The sequence below is a fragment of the Oscarella lobularis genome, chromosome 7 (genome assembly GCF_947507565.1).
Source record: "Oscarella lobularis chromosome 7, ooOscLobu1.1, whole genome shotgun sequence".
NCBI classification, from domain to species: Eukaryota; Metazoa; Porifera; class Homoscleromorpha; order Homosclerophorida; family Oscarellidae; genus Oscarella; species Oscarella lobularis.
In genome coordinates, this window is record NC_089181.1 from 467,539 (window position 1) to 486,945 (window position 19,407).

General features: G+C 45.1%; 8 protein-coding genes and 1 pseudogene across 11 annotated transcripts; 7 read left to right on the forward strand and 2 right to left on the reverse strand.

Annotated features, from left to right (window-relative positions):
• The first annotated feature begins 19 nt into the window (after positions 1–19).
• Positions 20–2,031, forward strand: LOC136189651 (elongation factor 1-gamma-like). Its single transcript, XM_065977672.1, has 9 exons — positions 20–61; positions 136–294; positions 362–425; positions 523–668; positions 810–953; positions 1,011–1,140; positions 1,193–1,400; positions 1,454–1,751; positions 1,807–2,031. The coding sequence occupies exons 1-9, from the start codon at positions 53–55 to the stop codon at positions 1,957–1,959; spliced, it is 1,311 nt and encodes a 436-aa protein (XP_065833744.1). The 5' UTR covers positions 20–52; the 3' UTR covers positions 1,960–2,031.
• Positions 2,032–2,082: 51 nt separating this feature from the next.
• On the forward strand, positions 2,083–7,609 carry LOC136189654 (MMS19 nucleotide excision repair protein homolog). Of its 2 annotated transcripts, XM_065977676.1 has the most exons (36): positions 2,083–2,196; positions 2,246–2,294; positions 2,346–2,449; positions 2,510–2,595; positions 2,650–2,724; positions 2,791–2,860; positions 2,914–2,975; positions 3,034–3,097; positions 3,167–3,228; positions 3,283–3,369; positions 3,419–3,493; positions 3,548–3,625; positions 3,678–3,707; positions 3,770–3,826; positions 3,881–3,932; positions 3,981–4,064; positions 4,120–4,190; positions 4,246–4,321; positions 4,383–4,528; positions 4,578–4,737; positions 4,789–4,956; positions 5,018–5,089; positions 5,145–5,231; positions 5,288–5,378; positions 5,431–5,530; positions 5,586–5,657; positions 5,707–5,833; positions 5,896–6,008; positions 6,060–6,116; positions 6,168–6,278; positions 6,334–6,406; positions 6,469–6,551; positions 6,603–6,770; positions 6,829–6,888; positions 6,945–7,045; positions 7,100–7,606. In XM_065977676.1, exons 1-36 carry the CDS (start codon positions 2,130–2,132, stop codon positions 7,125–7,127), a joined length of 3,066 nt encoding a protein of 1,021 aa, XP_065833748.1. In that variant the 5' UTR covers positions 2,083–2,129; the 3' UTR covers positions 7,128–7,606. The 2 variants fall into 2 exon arrangements, with proteins under 2 accessions (XP_065833748.1, XP_065833747.1); XM_065977675.1 differs by having other exon boundaries at positions 6,945–7,609.
• Positions 6,920–8,243, reverse strand: LOC136189660 (tRNA-uridine aminocarboxypropyltransferase 1-like). Of its 2 annotated transcripts, none has more exons than XM_065977683.1 (9): positions 8,166–8,243; positions 7,986–8,114; positions 7,879–7,928; positions 7,754–7,813; positions 7,683–7,696; positions 7,526–7,624; positions 7,410–7,471; positions 7,271–7,357; positions 6,920–7,213 (listed from the first exon to the last, which is right to left on the reverse strand). In XM_065977683.1, exons 1-9 carry the CDS (start codon positions 8,228–8,230, stop codon positions 7,078–7,080), a joined length of 702 nt encoding a protein of 233 aa, XP_065833755.1. In that variant the 5' UTR covers positions 8,231–8,243; the 3' UTR covers positions 6,920–7,077. The 2 variants fall into 2 exon arrangements, with proteins under 2 accessions (XP_065833755.1, XP_065833754.1); XM_065977682.1 differs by having other exon boundaries at positions 7,683–7,706; positions 7,754–7,783; positions 7,838–7,928.
• Positions 8,244–8,245: 2 nt separating this feature from the next.
• On the forward strand, positions 8,246–9,843 carry LOC136189658 (sideroflexin-1-like). The gene is made up of 10 exons (XM_065977681.1): positions 8,246–8,466; positions 8,521–8,691; positions 8,748–8,846; positions 8,903–8,978; positions 9,035–9,120; positions 9,180–9,307; positions 9,359–9,408; positions 9,461–9,513; positions 9,564–9,611; positions 9,665–9,843. Exons 1-10 carry the CDS (start codon positions 8,288–8,290, stop codon positions 9,759–9,761), a joined length of 987 nt encoding a protein of 328 aa, XP_065833753.1. The 5' UTR covers positions 8,246–8,287; the 3' UTR covers positions 9,762–9,843.
• Positions 9,722–12,984, forward strand: LOC136189656 (FYVE, RhoGEF and PH domain-containing protein 6-like). 2 transcript variants are annotated; one of them, XM_065977678.1, is made up of 21 exons: positions 9,722–9,840; positions 9,897–9,952; positions 10,022–10,109; positions 10,168–10,515; positions 10,570–10,662; positions 10,715–10,866; positions 10,918–11,074; positions 11,131–11,218; positions 11,278–11,328; positions 11,382–11,440; positions 11,498–11,569; positions 11,622–11,690; positions 11,746–11,829; positions 11,882–11,958; positions 12,017–12,047; positions 12,103–12,211; positions 12,268–12,368; positions 12,417–12,545; positions 12,598–12,657; positions 12,724–12,800; positions 12,857–12,984. In XM_065977678.1, exons 2-21 carry the CDS (start codon positions 9,933–9,935, stop codon positions 12,900–12,902), a joined length of 1,911 nt encoding a protein of 636 aa, XP_065833750.1. In that variant the 5' UTR covers positions 9,722–9,840; positions 9,897–9,932; the 3' UTR covers positions 12,903–12,984. The 2 variants fall into 2 exon arrangements, with proteins under 2 accessions (XP_065833750.1, XP_065833749.1); XM_065977677.1 differs by lacking the exon at positions 9,722–9,840 and having other exon boundaries at positions 9,861–9,952.
• Positions 12,985–13,088: 104 nt separating this feature from the next.
• LOC136189659 (very long chain fatty acid elongase 6 pseudogene) lies at positions 13,089–13,996 on the forward strand (annotated as a pseudogene).
• On the reverse strand, positions 13,946–16,261 carry LOC136189657 (agrin-like). The gene is made up of 8 exons (XM_065977679.1): positions 16,054–16,261; positions 15,701–15,940; positions 15,414–15,644; positions 15,128–15,349; positions 14,867–15,076; positions 14,598–14,807; positions 14,318–14,539; positions 13,946–14,260 (listed from the first exon to the last, which is right to left on the reverse strand). Exons 1-8 carry the CDS (start codon positions 16,148–16,150, stop codon positions 14,040–14,042), a joined length of 1,653 nt encoding a protein of 550 aa, XP_065833751.1. The 5' UTR covers positions 16,151–16,261; the 3' UTR covers positions 13,946–14,039.
• Positions 16,044–17,374, forward strand: LOC136189662 (uncharacterized). The gene is made up of 7 exons (XM_065977684.1): positions 16,044–16,394; positions 16,467–16,563; positions 16,623–16,711; positions 16,766–16,849; positions 16,899–16,971; positions 17,024–17,109; positions 17,159–17,374. The coding sequence occupies exons 1-7, from the start codon at positions 16,302–16,304 to the stop codon at positions 17,339–17,341; spliced, it is 705 nt and encodes a 234-aa protein (XP_065833756.1). The 5' UTR covers positions 16,044–16,301; the 3' UTR covers positions 17,342–17,374.
• Positions 17,375–17,524: 150 nt separating this feature from the next.
• Positions 17,525–18,616, forward strand: LOC136188723 (uncharacterized). The gene is made up of 7 exons (XM_065976498.1): positions 17,525–17,642; positions 17,697–17,793; positions 17,865–17,956; positions 18,013–18,096; positions 18,148–18,220; positions 18,278–18,360; positions 18,419–18,616. The coding sequence occupies exons 1-7, from the start codon at positions 17,541–17,543 to the stop codon at positions 18,566–18,568; spliced, it is 681 nt and encodes a 226-aa protein (XP_065832570.1). The 5' UTR covers positions 17,525–17,540; the 3' UTR covers positions 18,569–18,616.
• Positions 18,617–19,407: the final 791 nt, after the last annotated feature.

Here is a 19,407-nt window from a genome sequence, read left to right on the forward strand (position 1 = left end):
TCGATTCGGAATCACGTGCAGAGTCTCTTGCAAAAGGACCGGATAAAGTCAAATGGCTGGTGTAAGCGTTGTCGTGCGAATCCGTCTGCATCGTGTGAATCCTTTGCTTTTGCTGAACCCATTTGCTCTCTCTAGACGTTGTACACCTATCCGAACAATTTTCGCGCGCAGAAAGTTCTCATCGCGGCTCAGTTCAGCGGCGCCGAAGTGAACGTGGTCAGCGAGCCGCCTCAATTCGTCCTGGGCGAAACGAACAAGTCGGCCGAGTTTCTAGAAAAGTTCCCACTCGGAAAGGTACGTCGCATTCGACCCTACGCCAATCAAAAGACGCCATTGATTCCGATTCGCTCTCCTAATTCAGGTTCCAGCGTTTGAGACGAAAGACGGGAAGCCGATCTACGAAAGCAACGCAATCGCCTACTATGGTACAGAATCAAACTATTTAATTTCCTCAAAAACAATTTTATGACGAAAAATATTATGATTATGTCTTAATTAATTTTTCTTTGTCTTCTCTTGCAGTCAGCAACGAGACGTTGAAAGGCGGCAGCGATAAACTGCTATCGGCTCTTGTACAACAATACGTCGCCTTTGCTGACAACGAGATATTGCCATCTGCGTGCGTGTGGGTTTATCCTACTTACGGATTGATGCAGTATAACAAAGACGTAAGACTTCGTCTATGTGGGATTGGGATCACCAATGTATATGAAGGGTTATTTTCTTATTTATTAATCTCTTGTGGTCTTGCTTTTTTTGTACAGTAATGATACCTATAATTATTTTTCAATTAATTTTATTACATATAGAGTACGGAAAAAGCCAAGGCCGAAATTCGAAAGTGTTTATCCGTGCTTAACAAAGTGCTGGAGAGGCAGACGTATCTGGTGGGGGAACGCATCACTCTGGCTGACATCACCGTAGCGTGCAATCTTCTCATGTTGTATCAGCAGGTTCTCACACACATAGCATTACGAGAAAGGATTTTTAATTAACTGATTTCGCTGCAGGTCCTTGATCCCGAGTTCCGAGGTCCCTTTGCTAACGTGAATCGATGGTTCGTGACGCTCGTCAATCAGCCTCAATTCAAGGCGGTTCTCGGCGAAGTGACTCTCTGCACGAAAATGGCACAATTTGACGGTAGAAATCTCTTTCTCAACGCCTGACAAAAAAAGCGAGGATTCTCCCTTAGCCGCCAAATTCCAAGCTGTCACGGGAGGAAAGGGAAAGAAGGACAAGGGAGCCGGCGGCAAAAAGGAAAAACAACCAGAAAAGAAAGGCAAAGAAAAGAAAAAGGAGCCGGAGAAGAAAGAGGAACCCGACGAAGAGCCCGACGCAACTGACGAAGCGTTGGCCGAACAACCGAAGAAAAAGGATCCCTTTGGACATTTGCCCAAGAGGTGAACCATCCCCTTCCTCCCTCGGATAAATAGTTCATATATTTTTCTTTCAGTCCTTTCGTTCTTGATGCGTGGAAGCGAACCTACTCCAACGAGGACACCGTGCCTGTCGCCATTCCTTATTTCTGGGAGAATTTCGACGCCGAAGGCTATTCGCTTTGGTTCGCCGAGTACCAGTATCCGGAGGAACTAAAAAAGATTTTCATGGCGTGCAATTTGGTCGGGGGAATGTTTCAGCGGCTCGATTCGTTGCGAAAGTACGGTTTCGGCAGCGTCATCATTTTCGGCGTCGACGGCGATATCTCCATATCTGGCGTATGGATGCTGAGAGGCCAGGAATTAGCATTCGAAGTAAGCCATCATAAAATGGTCTTTGCTTTGCCTTTCAACTGTGTTTCACTCACAGGTAAATGATGATTGGAATACCGATGCTGGTTCATATAAGTTTACGAAGTTGGATCCGACGAGCGACGAGACGAAGAAGCTGGTCAATGCGTACTGGGCCTGGGAAGGGGATTTTGGTGGAAAGAAAATGAACCAGGGCAAAATATTTAAGTAACGCACGGGGCCTGTTTGTCTGTTGCAAACTTGATTTGGGTTTGAGTATGAAGAAAAAAAGGATAAAATTGTGGCTGATGGGCTTCGCGGCCGGCCCACGTGGAGTCCCGCGCGCTAGGTCGATCCGAGTTTGGCGTCATTTGCGCACGAAAACGTTCGCTAAGGAGTTAAATGGACGTTCTCGTTGAAAATTTCACGCGCGGAGAGTCGGAAAGCGCGAAAAACGAAATAGCGACAGGTAAAATCGCGCTACTGCGTTCTCTCTTCGACGAATTCGTTTGCTTTAGGTCTTGTTTCGGGACGATTTGCGTTGCATGCATTCGTCGAAAGCCTAGGGTAGAAAAGGGGGAGCTGATCACATCAGACGATGCCTCGAATTCTTCTTAGACCGGCTCTTACAAGTCAGAGAGTTGAATCTAGAGCGAATGGTACAAAATTGCTGGCAGACGTCTTGCACGCGGCCCATCCTTTGCATCTGCAACCAATTGAAGGTGTCACACCACTAATCGATCAGTCAATTGCAATATATCTACTACTCGTCGTTTTTTTAGTGAATCTTCTCGTTGAGTTCTTTTGCAATAGACTGAATGATCGTCACATTGTCGTTCCTCATGTTTTATCTGGATTTTTAGCAATAGTACAGTACTTCAGAGAAAGGGTCTTTGATTGTCGAAGTGATATTTTGTGTCAGGCTATGTATCACAAGCTTGCCGAGGGTCAGGCAAAGACGATCTGTCACGAGATTTTTCGAGAGGTTCAAATGCAGGTATGCAAACTCGCGCATCTCTCTCTCTCTCTGCCCAATTTTGGGACGCGTTGAATTGAATTGAAGGCTCTGCCGCAAAGGGATAGACTTAGCTTTTATAACTTATCAGCCATCTTTTTGGAGAAATACGTTGACGGTGAGACAATGATTGGAAACGAGCGCGGAAATGAGGAAAGTTATTGATTTTAGAAATCAAAGAGATAGGAGGAGATTTTGTGTTTGGCTACATACAAGCAATGGACGGTGAAAAGGTGCATTATTATACTAATACATTAGTTACGTGAATACGTCGAGGTTGTTTACTCTCAGGATCCTAGGAATTTGGTTATCTGCTTTAGAACCGTCAAGTGTATTGTCAACTCTCTTTCCTTTGGTATTTGGGATATATTAGAAAAAAAGTGGGCAAGTTTCTTATCAATTAATCAATCAAATTCTGTTTTAGATATGTTTGCTGAAGAGCTGTTTGAAGTGGTTGCTTGCTACTTTCCTATAGATTTTTCTCCAGTACAGTATACACAAAATTGTATCAATTCTCATTAACGGAGAGATTCTCTTTAGCCACCTAATGACCCTCACGGCATCACAAAGGATGGCCTGGTTTTGGGTTTGAGACGTTGTTTGGCAGCTACTGGAAAATTTGCAAAGGTTGTACGGCTTCTAAAGGGATGCAGATTTTTATCATGGATTTTATTAGTTTTGCGTTCCTCTTTTGATTGAAAAATTGACTTCGAACGTGAAGAGCGCAAAAGTGGATTCTTTGTTGACATTGGTTGGTTCCGCAAATAAAATGTTGTTAATTAATTTATTGATACTCTTTTGCCAGAATGCTTGTTGTAATGTCTATACTGCATCTGATCTCGCACCGTTCTTGGAGGAACTCTGGCTCAAAATCAGAAAAGAGGTACTGCACTGTTTCACAATAATCCTAATAGTTATAATAGACATTTTCAAAGATTTTTCACGCTCTGCATCAAGAAGTGCAGGTGGGGAATACAGTAGTTGTAACTGTCCTAACCTTAGTATATCGGTATTGCAATTAATTAAGGAAGAGGCTCTCAATAGTCTTCAAGCTGTTACCAGGGCTTTGTCTGCTACTGTCATTGTAATAATGATTAGCGAACGCAATAAATCAGTTTTCAATTTTTAATTTGTCTAGAAGGCAGACGCTGAAAATTTCCTAGAGAAATACTTGGAAACAATTCTCAAAGGTGATGAAATCGTTAGTGCGTGTTTATTGCCAGTCACTCCTTCACTAGAGCTAAAGGCCGATATAAACGACTCGGAATACAGGAGAATTCACATCAGCGGCAAAGTCATCCAGCGTTTGGCAGCTGCATCAGGTGAGACTCACAGCCGAAAAAAAAAACGTTCTGAATCCTCTATCTATGATATTAGATCCCGCGTGTTATTACGTTGTGAACACCACTTTACCTGACCTACTTGGAACGTACACTCAAATTTCACTGGTATCATTTTCCAATACGTTTGCAGTCAGGTAGACGTCTCACCTTTTGAACACAGAGTTCTCACCAGAGAACGATTCTCGAAACACTTCTTGGATTACTCTCGTCTGCGCAGTGTCATTCCAACGAAGGAGGTGAGTGTCTCTTGGGAGCAGAAAGCCAAAGACTTTTTAGGGGGTTTTTTCCCCCCCTTAGTTTCGAGTCCCTTTTTGTTGCATAAAGACCCCTTACTAATGACCCTGTACACGACCTTGAATCACTCTGACAGTGCCGTCATATGCACTGGTATCTCTTGTCTCGTCGCGCTGATGCGTTTGCCTCGTCTCTTACGAGAGGAAGAAGTAAAATCATTTCCTAATATTCTTATTCTTATTGTTGTTGTTGTTGTAGTTGGTCGTGACTTCTCGGAATTTTATCCTATTGCTACTCGGAGAGCACGAGGACGCGGTCAAAAAAGAAATAAAAGAGGCTTTATCTGTTCTGTCGACGATATCGTCAGAAATAACAGAACGGGCCGTCGTCCAACCGTTGCTACATATTCTCAATATAGGCACGCCGATAAATATATGAGCCCAACGAAAAAGAACTGTTCTCTTTTTAGGAAATGATGATTCTGATAGCGAGCTCGCGACGTGGCTCTCTGTTGTACAATCGGCGAAGATTAGCGTAAAGGACGTCGTGACGACTTTGACAGCGTTGTGCACCAGTCACGATTTGCTGAAGACAATTATTCCCAAACTTCTCGAATTCCTCGCCGGCTTGCTTCAGAGTATAAGAAAGATCGACAAGGACACCAATCCTTTTGACATTATCTTGATTCGTCATTTAAGGTGATCGTAGTCTCGACGAGCGCGCAGTTTGGGGAAAAACTCTTCTGGACGGCCTCGCGTCTGTTGTTCAAGGTTTGCCCACGAGATTTTTGAGCTGCCTCTATCTCGCGTCCCTTTTGTTCTGCAGAGCGCCAGTCGATGTCTAGTGAGTACTTCAAAGAGCTTTTGCTGCCTCACTTGATAGGAGTCGCTGTGGAGACAGCACTGAGAGAAGGTAAGGGCACGAGTTTCTCCTTCTTATTGTGCGTGAGTGATTGATTTGGGGACTAGCCAATGAAGAGATCGGTCTCTTTTCCTCGATTTCGATTCTAACGTCAATGTGCTCTTGCGTCAAGTTCATCGTCTCTTCTGTTGATATTGGGTTAGTATTATAACGGAGGCTCGATTTTGGTTGAAAAAATGTTTGCTTTTAGAAGTCAAAAGGAAATTGTCGATTCCATTGGCTCTCTGTTTCTTGGGAAGTCGTGCACTTTGTTGCCTATCATTCCTGAAGGAACGTTTCAACCGTTGGAGGTATTAGACGGCAATTACTCGGCTGCCGCAATAACAAGCATCTGCTTTCATATAGTTGACATCGCACTGGAAACAAACGCAGCTGATTTGCTTCTTGACTTCAGTTACGTGTCACGCAAATCGAGAAGTGCGCTTCGCAGAAACTTGGCCAATCTTTTTCAACTTGCATTCTTTAGGTCGTCGGTGCAAACCACTCGGATCTTGTTGAAAAATTATTTCATTTGGCTTTGAATAGCGAGCACGACTTCACACGCGTAGAAGCGGCGAAATGCTTCGGTGGGCTCGTCAACAGAACGCCTACGGGTGAATAACAATAAATTGATTTTTTTCCCCCCTATACTCAATATTGCTCGTCTTATTACTAGGCGAAGCGTTGGATTCGTTTCTGACAACCACAAGCAACCAGTTGTACACCTTGATGGAAAACGCGAGTGTCGACCTCCAAGCGAGAGAACGAGCATTGACAGTTTATTTGTGGGTGAGCAATGGGTCATAGTGAATCCTGTTTCTTTTGCTATAGCCCTAATAGCTGTGCAGGGCGTTAGTAACCCGATCTCACCCCGCGAATCAGTCACTCGTCGAAAAGGTGATTGTTTAGCAAAAAATTAAACCTAGTTTTTACTCTGTTATTGTCCAGTTGATCGATCTGTTTGAGACTGACCTGTTTCGTCAAGCGGCCGAAGGATTCCAGGTCATCTTGTCCGATTCCGATGACGTGATTTCGAACTACAAAGTAGCGAACGTCAAGGTAAGAACTCGACGCACGCGAAATCTTTGCGCAGTCATCTCGAGCGCATTCTCAGCTGATGTACAAGCAGCACTTCTTTCTTCAAACCGTGCCAAAACTGGTAAAAAAATTCAACGAAACGAACGAAGGTGCAACCGTCTTAATTGAATTCAAGAGATAGGCTACCTTTGTTATTGGAATTTCTCTATAGATAAGAAAGAACCACATCTAAAAGCCTTATCTTGCATATTGCTAGCCGTCCCTAAGGAAGTTCTTCGCGCAGAATTACCGTCGGTACGACTACTGATCAGAAAGATATATTATAGAAAAACGAAACAAATCTAGTTGTTTCCTCTTCTCATGATGTCGCTGTCGTCATCGAGCATTCAAACGAGGAAGATCAGTCTGTCGGTGCTGCTTCCTCTCATAGCCGACGTTCCGCTCTTCTTCTCGCAACACGTCGAACTACTGATTGCGAATTTTGTACAACTAGCACGGCATCCGGACGACATGGTATTACAAGACAGAGTCGATCATTTCTGTCTAATCGATTTTGCTCTTTGATTGGCAGAAAATAAGAGTGACTGCGCTGCAGTGTCTATGCTTGCTTGCAACCCTTCCCCATCACACGGTATATACAGAACTGAACTACATGACCGATTAATTAATTAATTAATTACTTCTCAGATTTATCCGCATAAAAATCGCGTTATTCGAGAACTATCGGAAACGCTGGACGACAAAAAGCGACTCGTTCGAAAAGAGGCCGTCAAATGCAGATCTCTCTGGTGCGTCATGTACTGTGTTATCAAAATGTTTATTATTCTACTGCTCCGTCGCAGGTTTTTGTTGGGGGATCTGCCGTCGTAGCCGTCGCTTTTCTTTTTTGTTGGATTAGCATGTACTGGTAAGCGAAGAAGTAGAGAAGATTGTCATATCTTCCGTCGTATGGAACGCTAGAATTAGGAGAGACGTGCAATAAATGTCAATTCTGCGCGCAAGAGGATAGATACCCCTTCTCCTTCACTTCGTGCAGCTCTTTAAAAAAGTAGTAGATGGCCTCAATTGTAGCTAGAAAAGTATTAGGCTTGGATTGGACCCTTGAAGCACAGATTCGAACAATCGATCTCATTTGTTGTGAGAAGTACTGACCGCCAAAAATTGGTTTTTGCTTTGCTAAGACGAACCCGTCGAATTCCCTCTAACCTTTGATCCTACAAAGTCGAAATATTCCTTTAGCAGTACGACTAAGCTACCGAACCCCTTACTTTGACTATAGATTTGGCTTGTGACCAAGTAGAATCAATAAACACTACTTGATCGTATGTGGTAATTGAATCCGCTAGTGCTGCTAATGGGACTGCATCCTTGGTAAATATTATATGTGCACTCATCCTCTCTAGTTTCTGTACTATATATCCTTACGTCTGATGGATAAACTAGTAGGACCTAACGTGTGGAATTCAATTAAATTCCTATTTAAACGATTGCCTTACTTCTTTCTCCAATAGGCAAGGAGGCATATCCTGCAAATGTGATAGGTTTTCTGTACTGTACTAAAGACAACTACTTGTTTTTACAGGATACATATGAATCTGAACCGAGTCTGGAGCTAATATACAAGCATGAGGTGCGGTGCTTTTTCCAGGCCTTTCCGCTTCGTGTTTAACTCTTTTTAGAATAACTAATTAATTAATTAATTAAATGGGATTTCGCTGCTGTGCCTACATGTGAACTTTCCACGGCAATCGGACGTGTGGAACGGTGCTCGGAGCCAATCCGACAAGATTAAGGCACGTGTAGCAGAAAAATTTTCGGGAACTTCGACATTTTGGACAAAGGTCTCGTGCAGCCCGTCTAAACGACCTCCTACCGTGAACCCGCCCGACGCAGTAAATCAAAAAGTACTTTAACGGCGCAAAAGAATCGATGAAGAAGTCGTGGAAAGGAGAATCACGCAAATCGTCATTCATTGCTTGGAAACGTAGCGCGCGCACGTCGTCACGTGAATAGACGTGGCAAAGGAGAAAATGGAGGACGCGTACACACAACGGTGGCATACGCCGAGGATCAACTTGGACAAGCCGCGCTACGATCAGTCGACGTTCTCGGGTCGGGCCAAGCACTTTTTTCAAACGACCGATCCCCGAAACCTTCTCGCGAGCGAGAAACAGCTCGACGCGGCCAAGGAACTACTCGCTCTATATAGGCAAGTCGACGCTTTGCATTCTCAAAAAATCGAATTTAAATCTGGCGATTCCAGAAAAGGAGAAGAAAACGAGAAAACGACGCACGACGAAGTGTGGCGAGCGAAAACGCTCTACGATTCCGCTTTTCATCCGGAAACGGGCGAAAAGATGTTCATACTGGGCCGAATGTCGGCCCAAGTGCCTTGCAATATGACAATAACGGGTTCCATGCTCACATTCTACCGGTGGGGGGAGTGTCGTGGGCGTGCCCCTTGCGTGACTCGAACATTTTCTCTTTTAGACATCCAGCTGCGATCCTCTTCTGGCAGTGGATCAATCAGTCCTTTAACGCTATTGTGAATTATACGAACAGCAGTGGAGATCTCGGAAAGGAGACAAAGTACTGCATAGCATAGAGGAATGTTGATTAATAATTTATGATATATGCATAAATAGACAGCTCAGCAAGGCGTACACTGCTGCCACTGGTGCTGCCATGGCGACCGCACTTGGTGTCAGTTACGTTGCCAAGGTGAGAGCTGTATCGTTGGGGGAAATGATTTTTTATTTGGCTTCTTCTCTACTTAGAGAGCTCCAGCTGTCATTAGTCGTATGGGACCCTTTGCTGCCGTGGCGGCGGCAAACTGCATAAATATTCCGTTGATGAGACAAAAGTGAGGAAGCTGCCTTTCCTTTATGATAAAATAAACAATTAATTATTTTAAATATAAAGAGAGTTGGACGAGGGTATTATTATTACTGATGCAGACGGAAACGAACTTGGAAAGTCAAAGAAAGCAGCCAGAAAAGCAATCAGCCAGGTTGTCATTTCTAGAATTGGCATGGCGGCACCAGCAATGAGTACGTGCAAGAGGATGAAATAGAAAGAATTTTAATTCCTAATTTTTATAGTGACAACTCCTTTACTGATGGGGTTTTGCCAAAATCTCCCCCTATTCAAGGTACGTCCGAGAACGAACTGCGTGTGGAACTGCGCCAATATTACGTTTCTAGCGTTTTGGTGCTCGGATTGAAGTTCCTTTTCAAATTGGAATCGTTGGGCTATGGTAACGCATACTTCTTACATACAAAAGCATCTGATGTTTTTTTTTCATAGTCTCACTTTTGCTACTCCATTGTGCTGTGCCATCTTTCCACAGCGCAGGTACGCGTATAATTTCTTTTCTTGTGCAGCAGACTTGAATTCGTCGTTTTCAGCTCATTGGCAGTAAACAAATTAGAGTCTGAACTTCAGGAAAAAATCAAATCGCAACCCAATCCTCCCGATCGCGTTTACTTCAACAAGGGTCTATAGCTGAATTCGAAGATCATTTTTGGGCATGCACTTACTACACGTAATCGGTGAAATGAAATGAAATGAATTATCTGTCGTGGTACTCCCCCCATACAGTCCCGGATAGCAGCACGCCCGTTTTTTTTTTTTCTTTAGCAAAAGGAGGTCTTGCCGGCCGACAGCGAGCGTCACATGGAAACTCCGAAGATCAGGTAAGTACGGCTCTAATCGCCAGCCGTCTTTACGCACAACGTCATTTTCGTTTTCCCTTTCGCGTTTAGTGCGACTAAAAGCGACGACGATGTCGACGGGGACGAAACCAAATTAGATGCAGAAGAGAAGAGCCTCGAAGCACAAGAAGAGACGAGGGTACGTTGGGAGAGAGCGTCCACTTTAGACACGGAGAAATGTCTGGTCGCACATTTAGCAAACTCTCATTCGTCACTGGATCGAGCACTTCTGGTCAGAAGCACAAAAAGACGACGACGACGACGACGACGACGAGAACGACGACGACGAGACCGACTTCGGTCTACGACGAAAATCGACGAAACGAAAGAAAAAAGTGGGCGGTAACCGGCCTGTCATTGTCCGAGTGCAGAAGCCGGAGGAGGAGCAGGGGGATCATGAGACGACGAGCGTCGGCGGTGCTGGGGTCGAAGATCAACGCGATCGCTTTAGCGGCGACGGAAGTTTCAGTCGCGGCGAAGACATCGTCGTCGTTGCGCCGCCGTCGCGCGCCGAATCGATGCGATCGTCTGTCGCTTCCGATGACGTAGGGGCCCCGTTTCTCTCTGCGTTGATTAATTTTTAATTGTTGAAAATTTAGATAGCTGTGAAGCGACCCAAGTGCTATTACGTGGCGAGGGAGATTCTGACGTCGGAAAGGACTTACTTCAAAGGTCTTTTGCTCGTTGAAAAGGTAATAATTAATTAATTAATTAATTAATTAATTAATTCGCATTTGTATTTAGGCGTTTCACGGAGCGATTAAGACGTATAACTTATCGAATAAAACCCCAATATTGACGGAGCCCATACTGAGAACGATATTCTCTAATGTCGGCGAATTATATGAAATGCACAAAGGCTTGATGATCGACTTGGAAAACCGTCTTAGGATCTGGTTTGAAGCAACTCAGTAATTAATTAGTTAAAAATTAATTGTCTTGCATAGGGACGAGAATCCAAAAATAGGCGACATCCTTCGCGAACGGGCGCCCTATTTTAGAATGTATTCGGCCTACAGCATCGCCTTCGAAGCGGCCCAAACGACGCTCGCTCATTGGCAGAAAAAGAGTCCGGAATTAGCCGACATTGTGAAACGAGTCGAGGTGGGAGAACGAAAGCATTCGTTTAGATCTACGTTGCGTTGACGTTTTCTCTGCAGTCGACTCCACCGTGCAAGTCGATGCCGATTACCAGTTTCATGCTAATGCCTATACAGAGAATTCCGCGATACGAACTTCTTCTTCAAAGTGACTTCAATCTCCTGTGTGGAAAGGCTTGGGGCGAACGCGCTTGTCTTTTTTTTCAGATTACGTCAAAAATTTGGATCCGGACTCGTCGGATTTGATCGATGCTGAAGGTAAAGAATTCCGTGTTGCATTGTTTGTATTGATCATAGCCGTCTGTGTACAGAGGCCTTAAAAATTGTGTCTCAAGCTGCCTTGCATATGGATGAGCAATGCAAAAAACTCGTACAATCAATACCGTTATATTAGTGACTCGCTCCTTTTTACTTTTGATCTTATTAGGACAATTTTCAAAAGGTGATTCAGATTCAGCGGACTCTGGTTGGCAAGGAGACTATCGTAGCTCCAGGCAGGGTAGGAGGCCTTTGGTAATGATAGAGGCAGGGCAACGTATTCTGTGTCACAGGAGTTTGTGGCAAAAGGGCCCGTCACTTTTATAGATGGAAACCAGAGAATACCTTCGATATTCTTCCTGGTTTGTCGTGCATTCGCTGAGGTGTTCACTAAACGCTAGTCTGTTTTTTTTTCAGTTTTCTGACATACTGGTCGTGGCCCGAAATACAAAGCATGGCCAATATCGAGTACAGTTCAAGATTGAGGTTTCGGAGATGAAGGTATGGCTCAGAAGGATTCTCCTAATAATAAACAATGAAGATAAATTGACAGGTTCAAGACCGAAAGACTGAAGTCCTGCCAAACGGTTTCTCTATCACTGAGCTTCTGCTTTACGTCTTCGAAGCAAAGTACGTGCAACGTTCGATCTATGGATTCTACAACTAAGACCTTTGTGTCTCTCTATAGGGGAGCCGATGAAAAGGAAAAGTGGCTGGAGGTTTTCGTGACGCGCAAAGGACCTGTTGTCTTGAGGAGTTTTTTGTCATTTTTAGGTTTTTGAAGAGGCGATAAAGAGATCGTTGGAAAAGAGATCGTCGCTTACGACCGCTTCGTTTCCTACGAACACGCTATCGACATTATTGAGAAAAAAGAAACTGAAAGGTTTATTAACGAAAGAGAATATTTATTTAGATATTAATTATTAATTTTGATCAAAGCTCAAGCAGAAGCGGAAGCAAAAGCCGCGGACGGTTCTCGTCCGCGTCTTCAATCTGATGAAGTTGACTCAGAGCGTCTGAAATTTATGTACGACTCGGAGGTATGTACTTTTTTTGCTCCAGTTTCTTCGCTTTTAGCGCTGCAATAGGTTGGTCTTCACGCTTTCTGTCAAATGAGCGGCTATTTGAAGCAGAAGTCGAGAGTATATGAACTGTGGAGAAAAAAATGGTTCGAATTGTCGGGACTTCGACTCTTCTCCTTCAAGAGCCACGACGAGGTCGCCGACTCACGTCATCAAACGAGTCGTTTCCTCTATAATTGTTTTCTAGAATGAGGAGCCGATCGGGTGTCAGCCGCTTACAGGATGCTCGGTTTCTCTTTTTAGTAAGGTTAGTCAATGTGGGAGTGCAGCAAAAAAATGCGTGTCGGTTGAGTTCGAGTTTTGTCCCCTTTAGCCTCTTTGCTTTGAGTTGACTACGCCTGGGGGATTGACCTGTATAATGCAAGCCGACAGTGAGCACGATTTGAAAAAGTAAGTCCATTCATTGCTTGGGCGCCCAGTCGTTGTCAACTTTCTCTTCTACTAAGGTGGATGGAAGTCATTGCTCTGGCCAGCGAGGTGGTAGAAGAGTGACGTTACCAATCAATGAACTAACTTCTTATATCTAACATCGTTTGCTACTACTCCCCTTTACATCTGATCATAAGACTAGTAATTTTTTTCGCAGACCACAACTAACCGGCGTGCAAGATACAATAATTAAGTTATTGCAGGCCCGGGATCAAAGCGGATCCGACGCCACGTGCTGCACCGATCACGCCACTGCTCGTTTTACAACAAACGTTCTCTGTCTTCGATGATGACCAAGAACGGATCCGACTTCGATAGCCGAGCGTACGCCCAATGGATGGGCGAACACATGTCGATCGCAATCGCAGCGGCGATGATCTACCTCGTTCTCGTCTACGCCGGTCGCCGATGGATGAACGCCAACCAACCGCTCTCGCTGCGCGCGCCGCTCTTCGTCTGGAACGTCGGCTTGGCTCTCTTCAGCGTCGGCGGCGCATTTCGCACGGTTTCCTACCTTTGGCGAGCCCTCGCCACCGAAGGTTACTTCTATTCCGTGTGCGACGCGACGTTTATGGACGACGCCGCCGTCGGCGTCTGGATTCTCGTCTTCGCCTGGAGCAAGATGCTCGAATTCGGCGACACGGCGTTCATCGTTCTGCGAAAGCAACACCTAACGTTTCTCCACTGGTACCATCACGTGCTCACCTTCTTTCTCTGCTGGACGTACTACTCGGCGCGCGTCTCGCTCACGCTCTGGTCGGCGTCGATGAATTTCACCGTGCACGCGCTCATGTATTCGTACTACGCCTTGCGAGCGGCTCGAATTCCCGTGCCGGCTACCGTTCAAATTCTAATTACCGTTTTGCAAATAACGCAAATGATTTTCGGTAGCTTTTGCGTGGCGATCGTCTATTACATACTGCGCACCGACGCCTATCCGGAATGCGGGATGACGATCGGCTCCGTATATGGATCATTTATTATGTACTTCAGTTACACGATTCTCTTCTTCAATTTCTTCTTTCAAAGATACGTGCTCGGCGGAAAGAAGGAGAAGAAGGTCTAGGTGACGGATTTGTTTGCCTGTTGGCTTGCACACTCACTGACTTCTTTGTTGCGTGTGATATTTATTTCTTGGGTTTCTATGCTATAGCTATAGGGGGGGGGGGGCACGATATTTTCCAATTTTCACTTTTTCTCTCAACATCTGCCTTTCTTCACTTCACGTATTGCGCGTCTTTGCGCGCACGACTTTCGTCTCAACGAACATCCGCTACGATACGTTCTGCCGTCCGAGCCGCAGACGTAATCGGGCAGCAGGCTGGAACAGTTGATTTGAGGACACGCGCATCGAGGACGACCCGACGTCATATCACATATTTCATAGAACTGGCAAGAGAGTCCAGACACTTTGCAAGGATCTTGAACACAGATCAGAGTGAGACCACCAATAACTCATATAAATATACACATCTTACCTTTAGGACACTTTCCTTCGGCGCTGATTGTCACTGTCTCGTTTCTCGCGCAAGCCTTTGCCTTGAGCACGCACTCGTTCGCGTAAGTCTTTCCGTCTGACCCGCAAACGGGTCCAGCATCACGGCGAGGGCACTCGCTGTGAGGTCGACAAACGCAGACAGGTTTGCCCGTTTTTGTAGAGCACTTCTTCCCGGCCGGACACGTCACATTGTGACACGGATCTTTAGGAGGATAAATCGCAAAGTACGTATCATACGTCAGTAATTTATATTTTCTTACCACATTCTCCTGAATAGGATACGGTCACTGTCGTGTCGTTGGTACATGCTTCGTATAGCATCGTACATTCTCCTGTGTACGTATTGCCGTCGGATCCGCAGACAATCGTTTTGTTCTCCCCCTCGCAATCGTTGTAGCATTGACACTCGGCTTTGCCGTTCGCGTTGAAGCACTTTCGTCCCAATCCGCATCGAACGTTTTGACACGGATCTGCAAACAAACAGGACAAGGCAATTATTGATCATTTTTCAAACGGTTTCTTCTTTTACCTCGACACTGTCCCAAATGAGCGACAGCTATTCGTACGTTCATCTGACAAGCTTCGAATCGAAGTTGGCAGTGACTCTGGTACGTCTTCCCGTTTGCACCGCACAGCGAATTGGCGACGTCTTTGCAATTGTTCGCGCAGAGACAGTGGGCTTTGCCCTCTCTCTCCACACACGTTCCCCCGTTGAAATTGCAATTAGCCTCACGACAAACTATAAAGAAAACAGCACTGTTTACCAGTTTCCATCATCATCATCATATACCATTGGGTTTTGGAGGGCAAGGTCCCATTCGTTCCACCTCAATCGAACGACCCACGCCCGCCCTGCAAGAGGCCAACTTGAGCGTGCACTCGTTCGCGTACGTGACACCGTTCGTTCCGCAGACGCGCCTACCGCCGGGCAAGCACGTCGCCGTGCACAAACACGTCGCACCGTTACGATTTTCCACGCAAACGTCGACGCACTTCAATCGATCGCACGGCCCTGAGAAAGAAAAAAAACGTCGCCGTCTCCATGACAACAAAAAAACGACGACATTCGAACTCACGCGATTGAACTCTCTCGCGACATCGTCCGTATCGTACGACGCTGAGATGCCGTCGTCCGAGTCGACAGGCCAACGCCTTCATATAACACTCGTTGGCGTAGAGCACGTCGTCGCTGCCGCACGTCTTGGGCCCGTCGCGGAGCGGACACGACGTCGAGCAGACGCACTTTGGAGTGCCGTCGACGACGGCGCAGCGAGTGCCCAGCGAACAGTAGACGCCCGCACAGGAACCTAGCAACGAGGACTCTCCCCAAGGGACTGATCCATTTCCTTTGATTTTATGGTACCTCTGTGTCCGTGACGACATTGAGTCGAGTAGGCGATTGTTATGTTGCGATTGAGCAGGCAGCTCCTGCTTTGGAGTACGCAGGGATTTAGGAATGAATGGCCTTCTGTGCTGCATTGCCAGTCCGGCTGGAAGGAGCAGTCGAATGAGCAGAGGCATCGATGCATTTCTATTGTTTCCGGTTGCAGGCGCAACTGGGCGGAGCACATTTTCGTTCGACAGTCTTTTGTCATGCAGCGAACTGAGAGAACAAAGAGGTGATGCATATTGAAAACCGGATGTATAACAGAGACGGATATCGAGAAGAATGGACGCGAACAAGCATTGCTCGTGTACGTTAACGTTTTTACTAACCGTTTCGCGTATTAGTCTCTGCTTCGATCGACGAAAATCCGACGATTGACGCCACGGCGACGATAGTGCTCAGAATAGGAGCTCCCATTTCATTCATTTTTCGAAGCGACGAGGGACGATCGTGTAAGATAAGTGTTTTGGGAAGCCCGTGTAGCGGACACCAACACACAAAGAAGTGTGGAGGAGAGTGCGGAGGAGTAAATGACGTCAATCTACTATCGAGTGCGCTAACACGAACTCGAAAAGTTATGCGCGTCGTCACTGCTCTTCTTCTGACTATTTCGTACTTGTATGCTAATGCTGATAACAACTGTATCTTGACAGAAGGTCTACCGCAGCCGGTAAGAGAGAGAGAGAGAGAGAGAGAGCGACGTGCTTTCTCCCTTTGGTCTCTACTGTCTTTTCTTCTCCAGACGAACGGTCTGAATTTCTGTCGAAAGTACACCAAAAACGCCTGCTGTTATCCGCCGCACGATCTCGAACTTGAACAGGCGCTGCGTACTCTCTTGGGTCAGAGCAGACGTCTTCCGGCTCCTCCCCTTGAAGCCTCTCCTCTACTTCCTTTTCAGACACGGGAGACAGTTGTAGAATAGCAGACATCAGAGACCATCCTATGAGCATTTTGTATTGTTTACCGTGTAGTCCCGAGCAACCGAAGGTAAAGAAGAGGCCCCCACTTGATCTCATTTTTTTTATCTTTTGTGTACTGTAGTTTGTTAGAGACGGTAAGGTTTACTTGTGTCAATCATGGGTCGACAGAGCATTTGGCTCTGGGAAGACACTTTACAAAGCACATGTATGTGGGCTGATATATACGTTTTAGACTTCTAATCTATTATGTGTAGAATTTGAATACGTGTGGAGTTCTTGTTTCAAGTCCTTGTGTAAATGTAAATGAAACAGAAATACCAAATCGAGGTTTGACTAATTATGGAATAGATTATTATGATATTGATGTGTCTTCTCTAAGATCGATACGTTTGCGGTGATGATTATGTTTTTCCAAACGAAGGCATGTCAGTAGAAACGTTTCTTAATAGCGAAAGAAGCATTGGGGTGAGAGTAGCGAAAGGCCACGTGGCCGAATAGATAATTCTGTATTTAGCCTCTTGGTCTTTCTGTGGAAGATAACTATACATTTGTAGTCGTCAATTCAACTGTAAACTGTTTCAATTCTGCAGAAACAGTGCAGTTAAACTTTCTTTTTGTAATCGCTGTTGCAGCTGCCACACTCATTTTCCTTGCTGAGTTCACAAATGCAGAAAATTTACTAACAGTTTTTGATTGAATTTATCACAAATACAGCGAGTTAGTAAAACAATAGGCGTGTTCGACTTTCGAACTCACCCGGCTGAAGATCTTTTTCTCTTCGCAAGGATCTAACATCGTTTCCGGTGCTTGTGGAGGAGTGTACGACCAGAGATTACGTGGTACATCTATATACGACAATCTCCTAATCGAGTGCGCTAACGCGAACCCAAAAGGCCATGCGTGTCGTCGCGGCCGTCGCTGCTCTTCTTCTGACTGCTTCGTACTTGTATGTAAATGCTGATGACAACTGTGTCTTGACAGACGCTCCACCGCAGGCGGTGAGAGAGGGAGGGAGAGAGAGGGAGGTGCTTTCTCTAATCTTTCTTCTCCAGACGAATGGTCTCAATTTCTGTCGAAAGTACACCAAAAAAGCCTGCTGTCATCCGCCGCACGATCTCGAACTCGAAGACGCGTTGCATTCTCTCTTGGGTCAGAGTGGACTCCCGGCCCCTCCCTCCCTCCCTCCCCCCACTCAAGTCTCTCCTTTTCTTCCTTTTCAGACACGGGAGACAGTTGTAGGGTAATAGGAGACATCAGAGACCATCCTATGAGCATTCTCTATTGTTTACCGTGTAGTCCCGAGCAACCGAAGGTAAGGAAGGGGCCCCCCACTTGATCACATTTATTTATTTATTTATCTTTGTGTAGTTCGTTCAGAACAACACGGTTCGGTTGTGCAAATCATGGGTCGACAGCGCGTTTGGCTCTGGGGACACACTTTACACACCACATGTATGTGGACTGATAGGTTTGGTGTAAAAGCTTCTAATCTATTATGTGTAGAAATTGAATAAGTGTGGAGTTCTCGTTTCGAGTCCTTGTGTAAATGTAAATGAAATTGAAATACCAAATCGAGGTTTAATAATGGATTATAGAATACATATTTTTATGATATTGATGTTTCTGCTCTAAGATCGGTACTTTTGCGGCGACGACTATATTATTCCAAACAAAAACGAGCCGATAGAAGCGTTTCTCAATACACCGAGTATTGGGGTGAGAGTAGAGAGAGAAAAAACTGTGTTGCAGAATATATAATTCTGTGTAAATTTAGCCTCTTGGTCTTTCTACAGATGATGGCTTTTCAATTGTAGTTGTTGATTCAAATAATGATGACTGTTTTGATGCTGCAAAAACAGTGCAGTTTAGCACTCTTCTTGTAGTCGCTGTTGCAGCTGCCACACTCGTTTGCCTATTGTTTTAGTAAATTTGCTGTATTTGTGAACTCAGCAAGAATCCGCGTTCAACGTTATTCGCGTAGGTTCCGGATCTTCTACCCATGCAACCCGAGTGCGCTACACCGGCGAAGAGCTTTTTTCTTTGCACGGATCTAAAACCAGCGGCATCTAGCGCATTGTTCTGGCTTGAATACATTTATTTTATTTAAAATTCGATACACGAAGAAAGTCGATATTTAGCGAAATTCGTCCTAAGTCTCTTCTGTTCAAGATACCTGGAAGTCATTCGTCGTCTCAAAACGAATGGCTCCAAGTGTGTAGTCAATTAATGAATTAATTAATCTAAATAATCTATTGAATTGTTTGTAGATGAAGAGGTTGGCTCTGACAAAGGCACGGTGGTCTAATCGATAGCGGAATTCAAACAGCCTAATATCGGTTTTTGGACGAAGGCACGTAATCTATCATTCCGAAGAAACTAAATAACTTTGCCTTTACAGGTTTAGCCAGTCCAACCGATACTTTTATTGTGCTATTAATTGTATTGTGTATTGATCAATAATGTGTAATTTCGAAAATCCCTAGCGGCGACGCCGTCTCTATTTCTCCTCTTGAGCACGTCCAAATTCAAAAGCCTTTTCCATAATTTGGCTCTACACTGATTCTTCTCTAAGGTTAGATAATACCTATTACAGTTACCATTTGCACAAGAGAAAGGAGGCAGAGCTTAGGCGCGTCCACGTGACTTGAAATATTGCACCAAAACTATAGGCTGTCATCTCTACTTTAGTACCTGCAATCAACAAGGCCCTCTAGTCAATTCATATTTGAAGAATAATGGAGGCTGTCCTGTAGAAATCATATA

Bases quoted from the DNA above. Each gene is read 5' to 3' on its own strand.
- LOC136189656 (XM_065977678.1), top strand. From the start codon at position 9,933: ATGGAAACTCCGAAGATCAG. The intron at 11,329-11,381 runs GTAAAGAATTCC...GTCTGTGTACAG, and splicing joins GGATTTGATCGATGCTGAAG to AGGCCTTAAAAATTGTGTCT. The intron at 12,801-12,856 runs GTAAGTCCATTC...TCTTCTACTAAG, and splicing joins AGTGAGCACGATTTGAAAAA to GTGGATGGAAGTCATTGCTC.
- LOC136189658 (XM_065977681.1), top strand. From the start codon at position 8,288: ATGGAGGACGCGTACACACAACGGTGGCATACGCCGAGGATCAACTTG. The intron at 9,121-9,179 runs GTGAGGAAGCTG...TTAAATATAAAG, and splicing joins ATTCCGTTGATGAGACAAAA to AGAGTTGGACGAGGGTATTA. The intron at 9,308-9,358 runs GTACGTGCAAGA...TAATTTTTATAG, and splicing joins CATGGCGGCACCAGCAATGA to TGACAACTCCTTTACTGATG.
- LOC136189660 (XM_065977682.1), bottom strand. From the start codon at position 8,230: ATGAATGACGATTTGCGTGATTCTCCTTTCCACGACTTCTTCATCGAT. The intron at 7,929-7,985 runs GTAGGCACAGCA...TATTCTAAAAAG, and splicing joins TTGCCGTGGAAAGTTCACAT to AGTTAAACACGAAGCGGAAA. The intron at 7,707-7,753 runs GTAAGGCAATCG...TCCACACGTTAG, and splicing joins CTTGCCTATTGGAGAAAGAA to GTCCTACTAGTTTATCCATC.
- LOC136189662 (XM_065977684.1), top strand. From the start codon at position 16,302: ATGCGCGTCGTCACTGCTCTTCTTCTGACTATTTCGTACTTGTATGCT. The intron at 16,564-16,622 runs GTCAGAGCAGAC...CTTCCTTTTCAG, and splicing joins GGCGCTGCGTACTCTCTTGG to ACACGGGAGACAGTTGTAGA. The intron at 16,850-16,898 runs GTATGTGGGCTG...TATTATGTGTAG, and splicing joins AGACACTTTACAAAGCACAT to AATTTGAATACGTGTGGAGT.
- LOC136189651 (XM_065977672.1), top strand. The intron at 954-1,010 runs GTTCTCACACAC...ATTTCGCTGCAG, and splicing joins TTCTCATGTTGTATCAGCAG to GTCCTTGATCCCGAGTTCCG. The intron at 1,752-1,806 runs GTAAGCCATCAT...TTTCACTCACAG, and splicing joins GCCAGGAATTAGCATTCGAA to GTAAATGATGATTGGAATAC.
- LOC136188723 (XM_065976498.1), top strand. From the start codon at position 17,541: ATGCGTGTCGTCGCGGCCGTCGCTGCTCTTCTTCTGACTGCTTCGTAC. The intron at 17,643-17,696 runs GTGAGAGAGGGA...TTTCTTCTCCAG, and splicing joins CAGACGCTCCACCGCAGGCG to ACGAATGGTCTCAATTTCTG. The intron at 17,794-17,864 runs GTCAGAGTGGAC...CTTCCTTTTCAG, and splicing joins CGCGTTGCATTCTCTCTTGG to ACACGGGAGACAGTTGTAGG.
- LOC136189657 (XM_065977679.1), bottom strand. From the start codon at position 16,150: ATGAATGAAATGGGAGCTCCTATTCTGAGCACTATCGTCGCCGTGGCG. The intron at 15,941-16,053 runs GTTAGTAAAAAC...TTGTTCTCTCAG, and splicing joins AGAGACTAATACGCGAAACG to TTCGCTGCATGACAAAAGAC. The intron at 15,350-15,413 runs GTGAGTTCGAAT...TTTCTTTCTCAG, and splicing joins TCGCGAGAGAGTTCAATCGC to GGCCGTGCGATCGATTGAAG.
- LOC136189654 (XM_065977675.1), top strand. From the start codon at position 2,130: ATGGACGTTCTCGTTGAAAATTTCACGCGCGGAGAGTCGGAAAGCGCG. The intron at 2,295-2,345 runs GTAGAAAAGGGG...AATTCTTCTTAG, and splicing joins GCATTCGTCGAAAGCCTAGG to ACCGGCTCTTACAAGTCAGA. The intron at 5,090-5,144 runs GTTTGCCCACGA...TTTGTTCTGCAG, and splicing joins CCTCGCGTCTGTTGTTCAAG to AGCGCCAGTCGATGTCTAGT.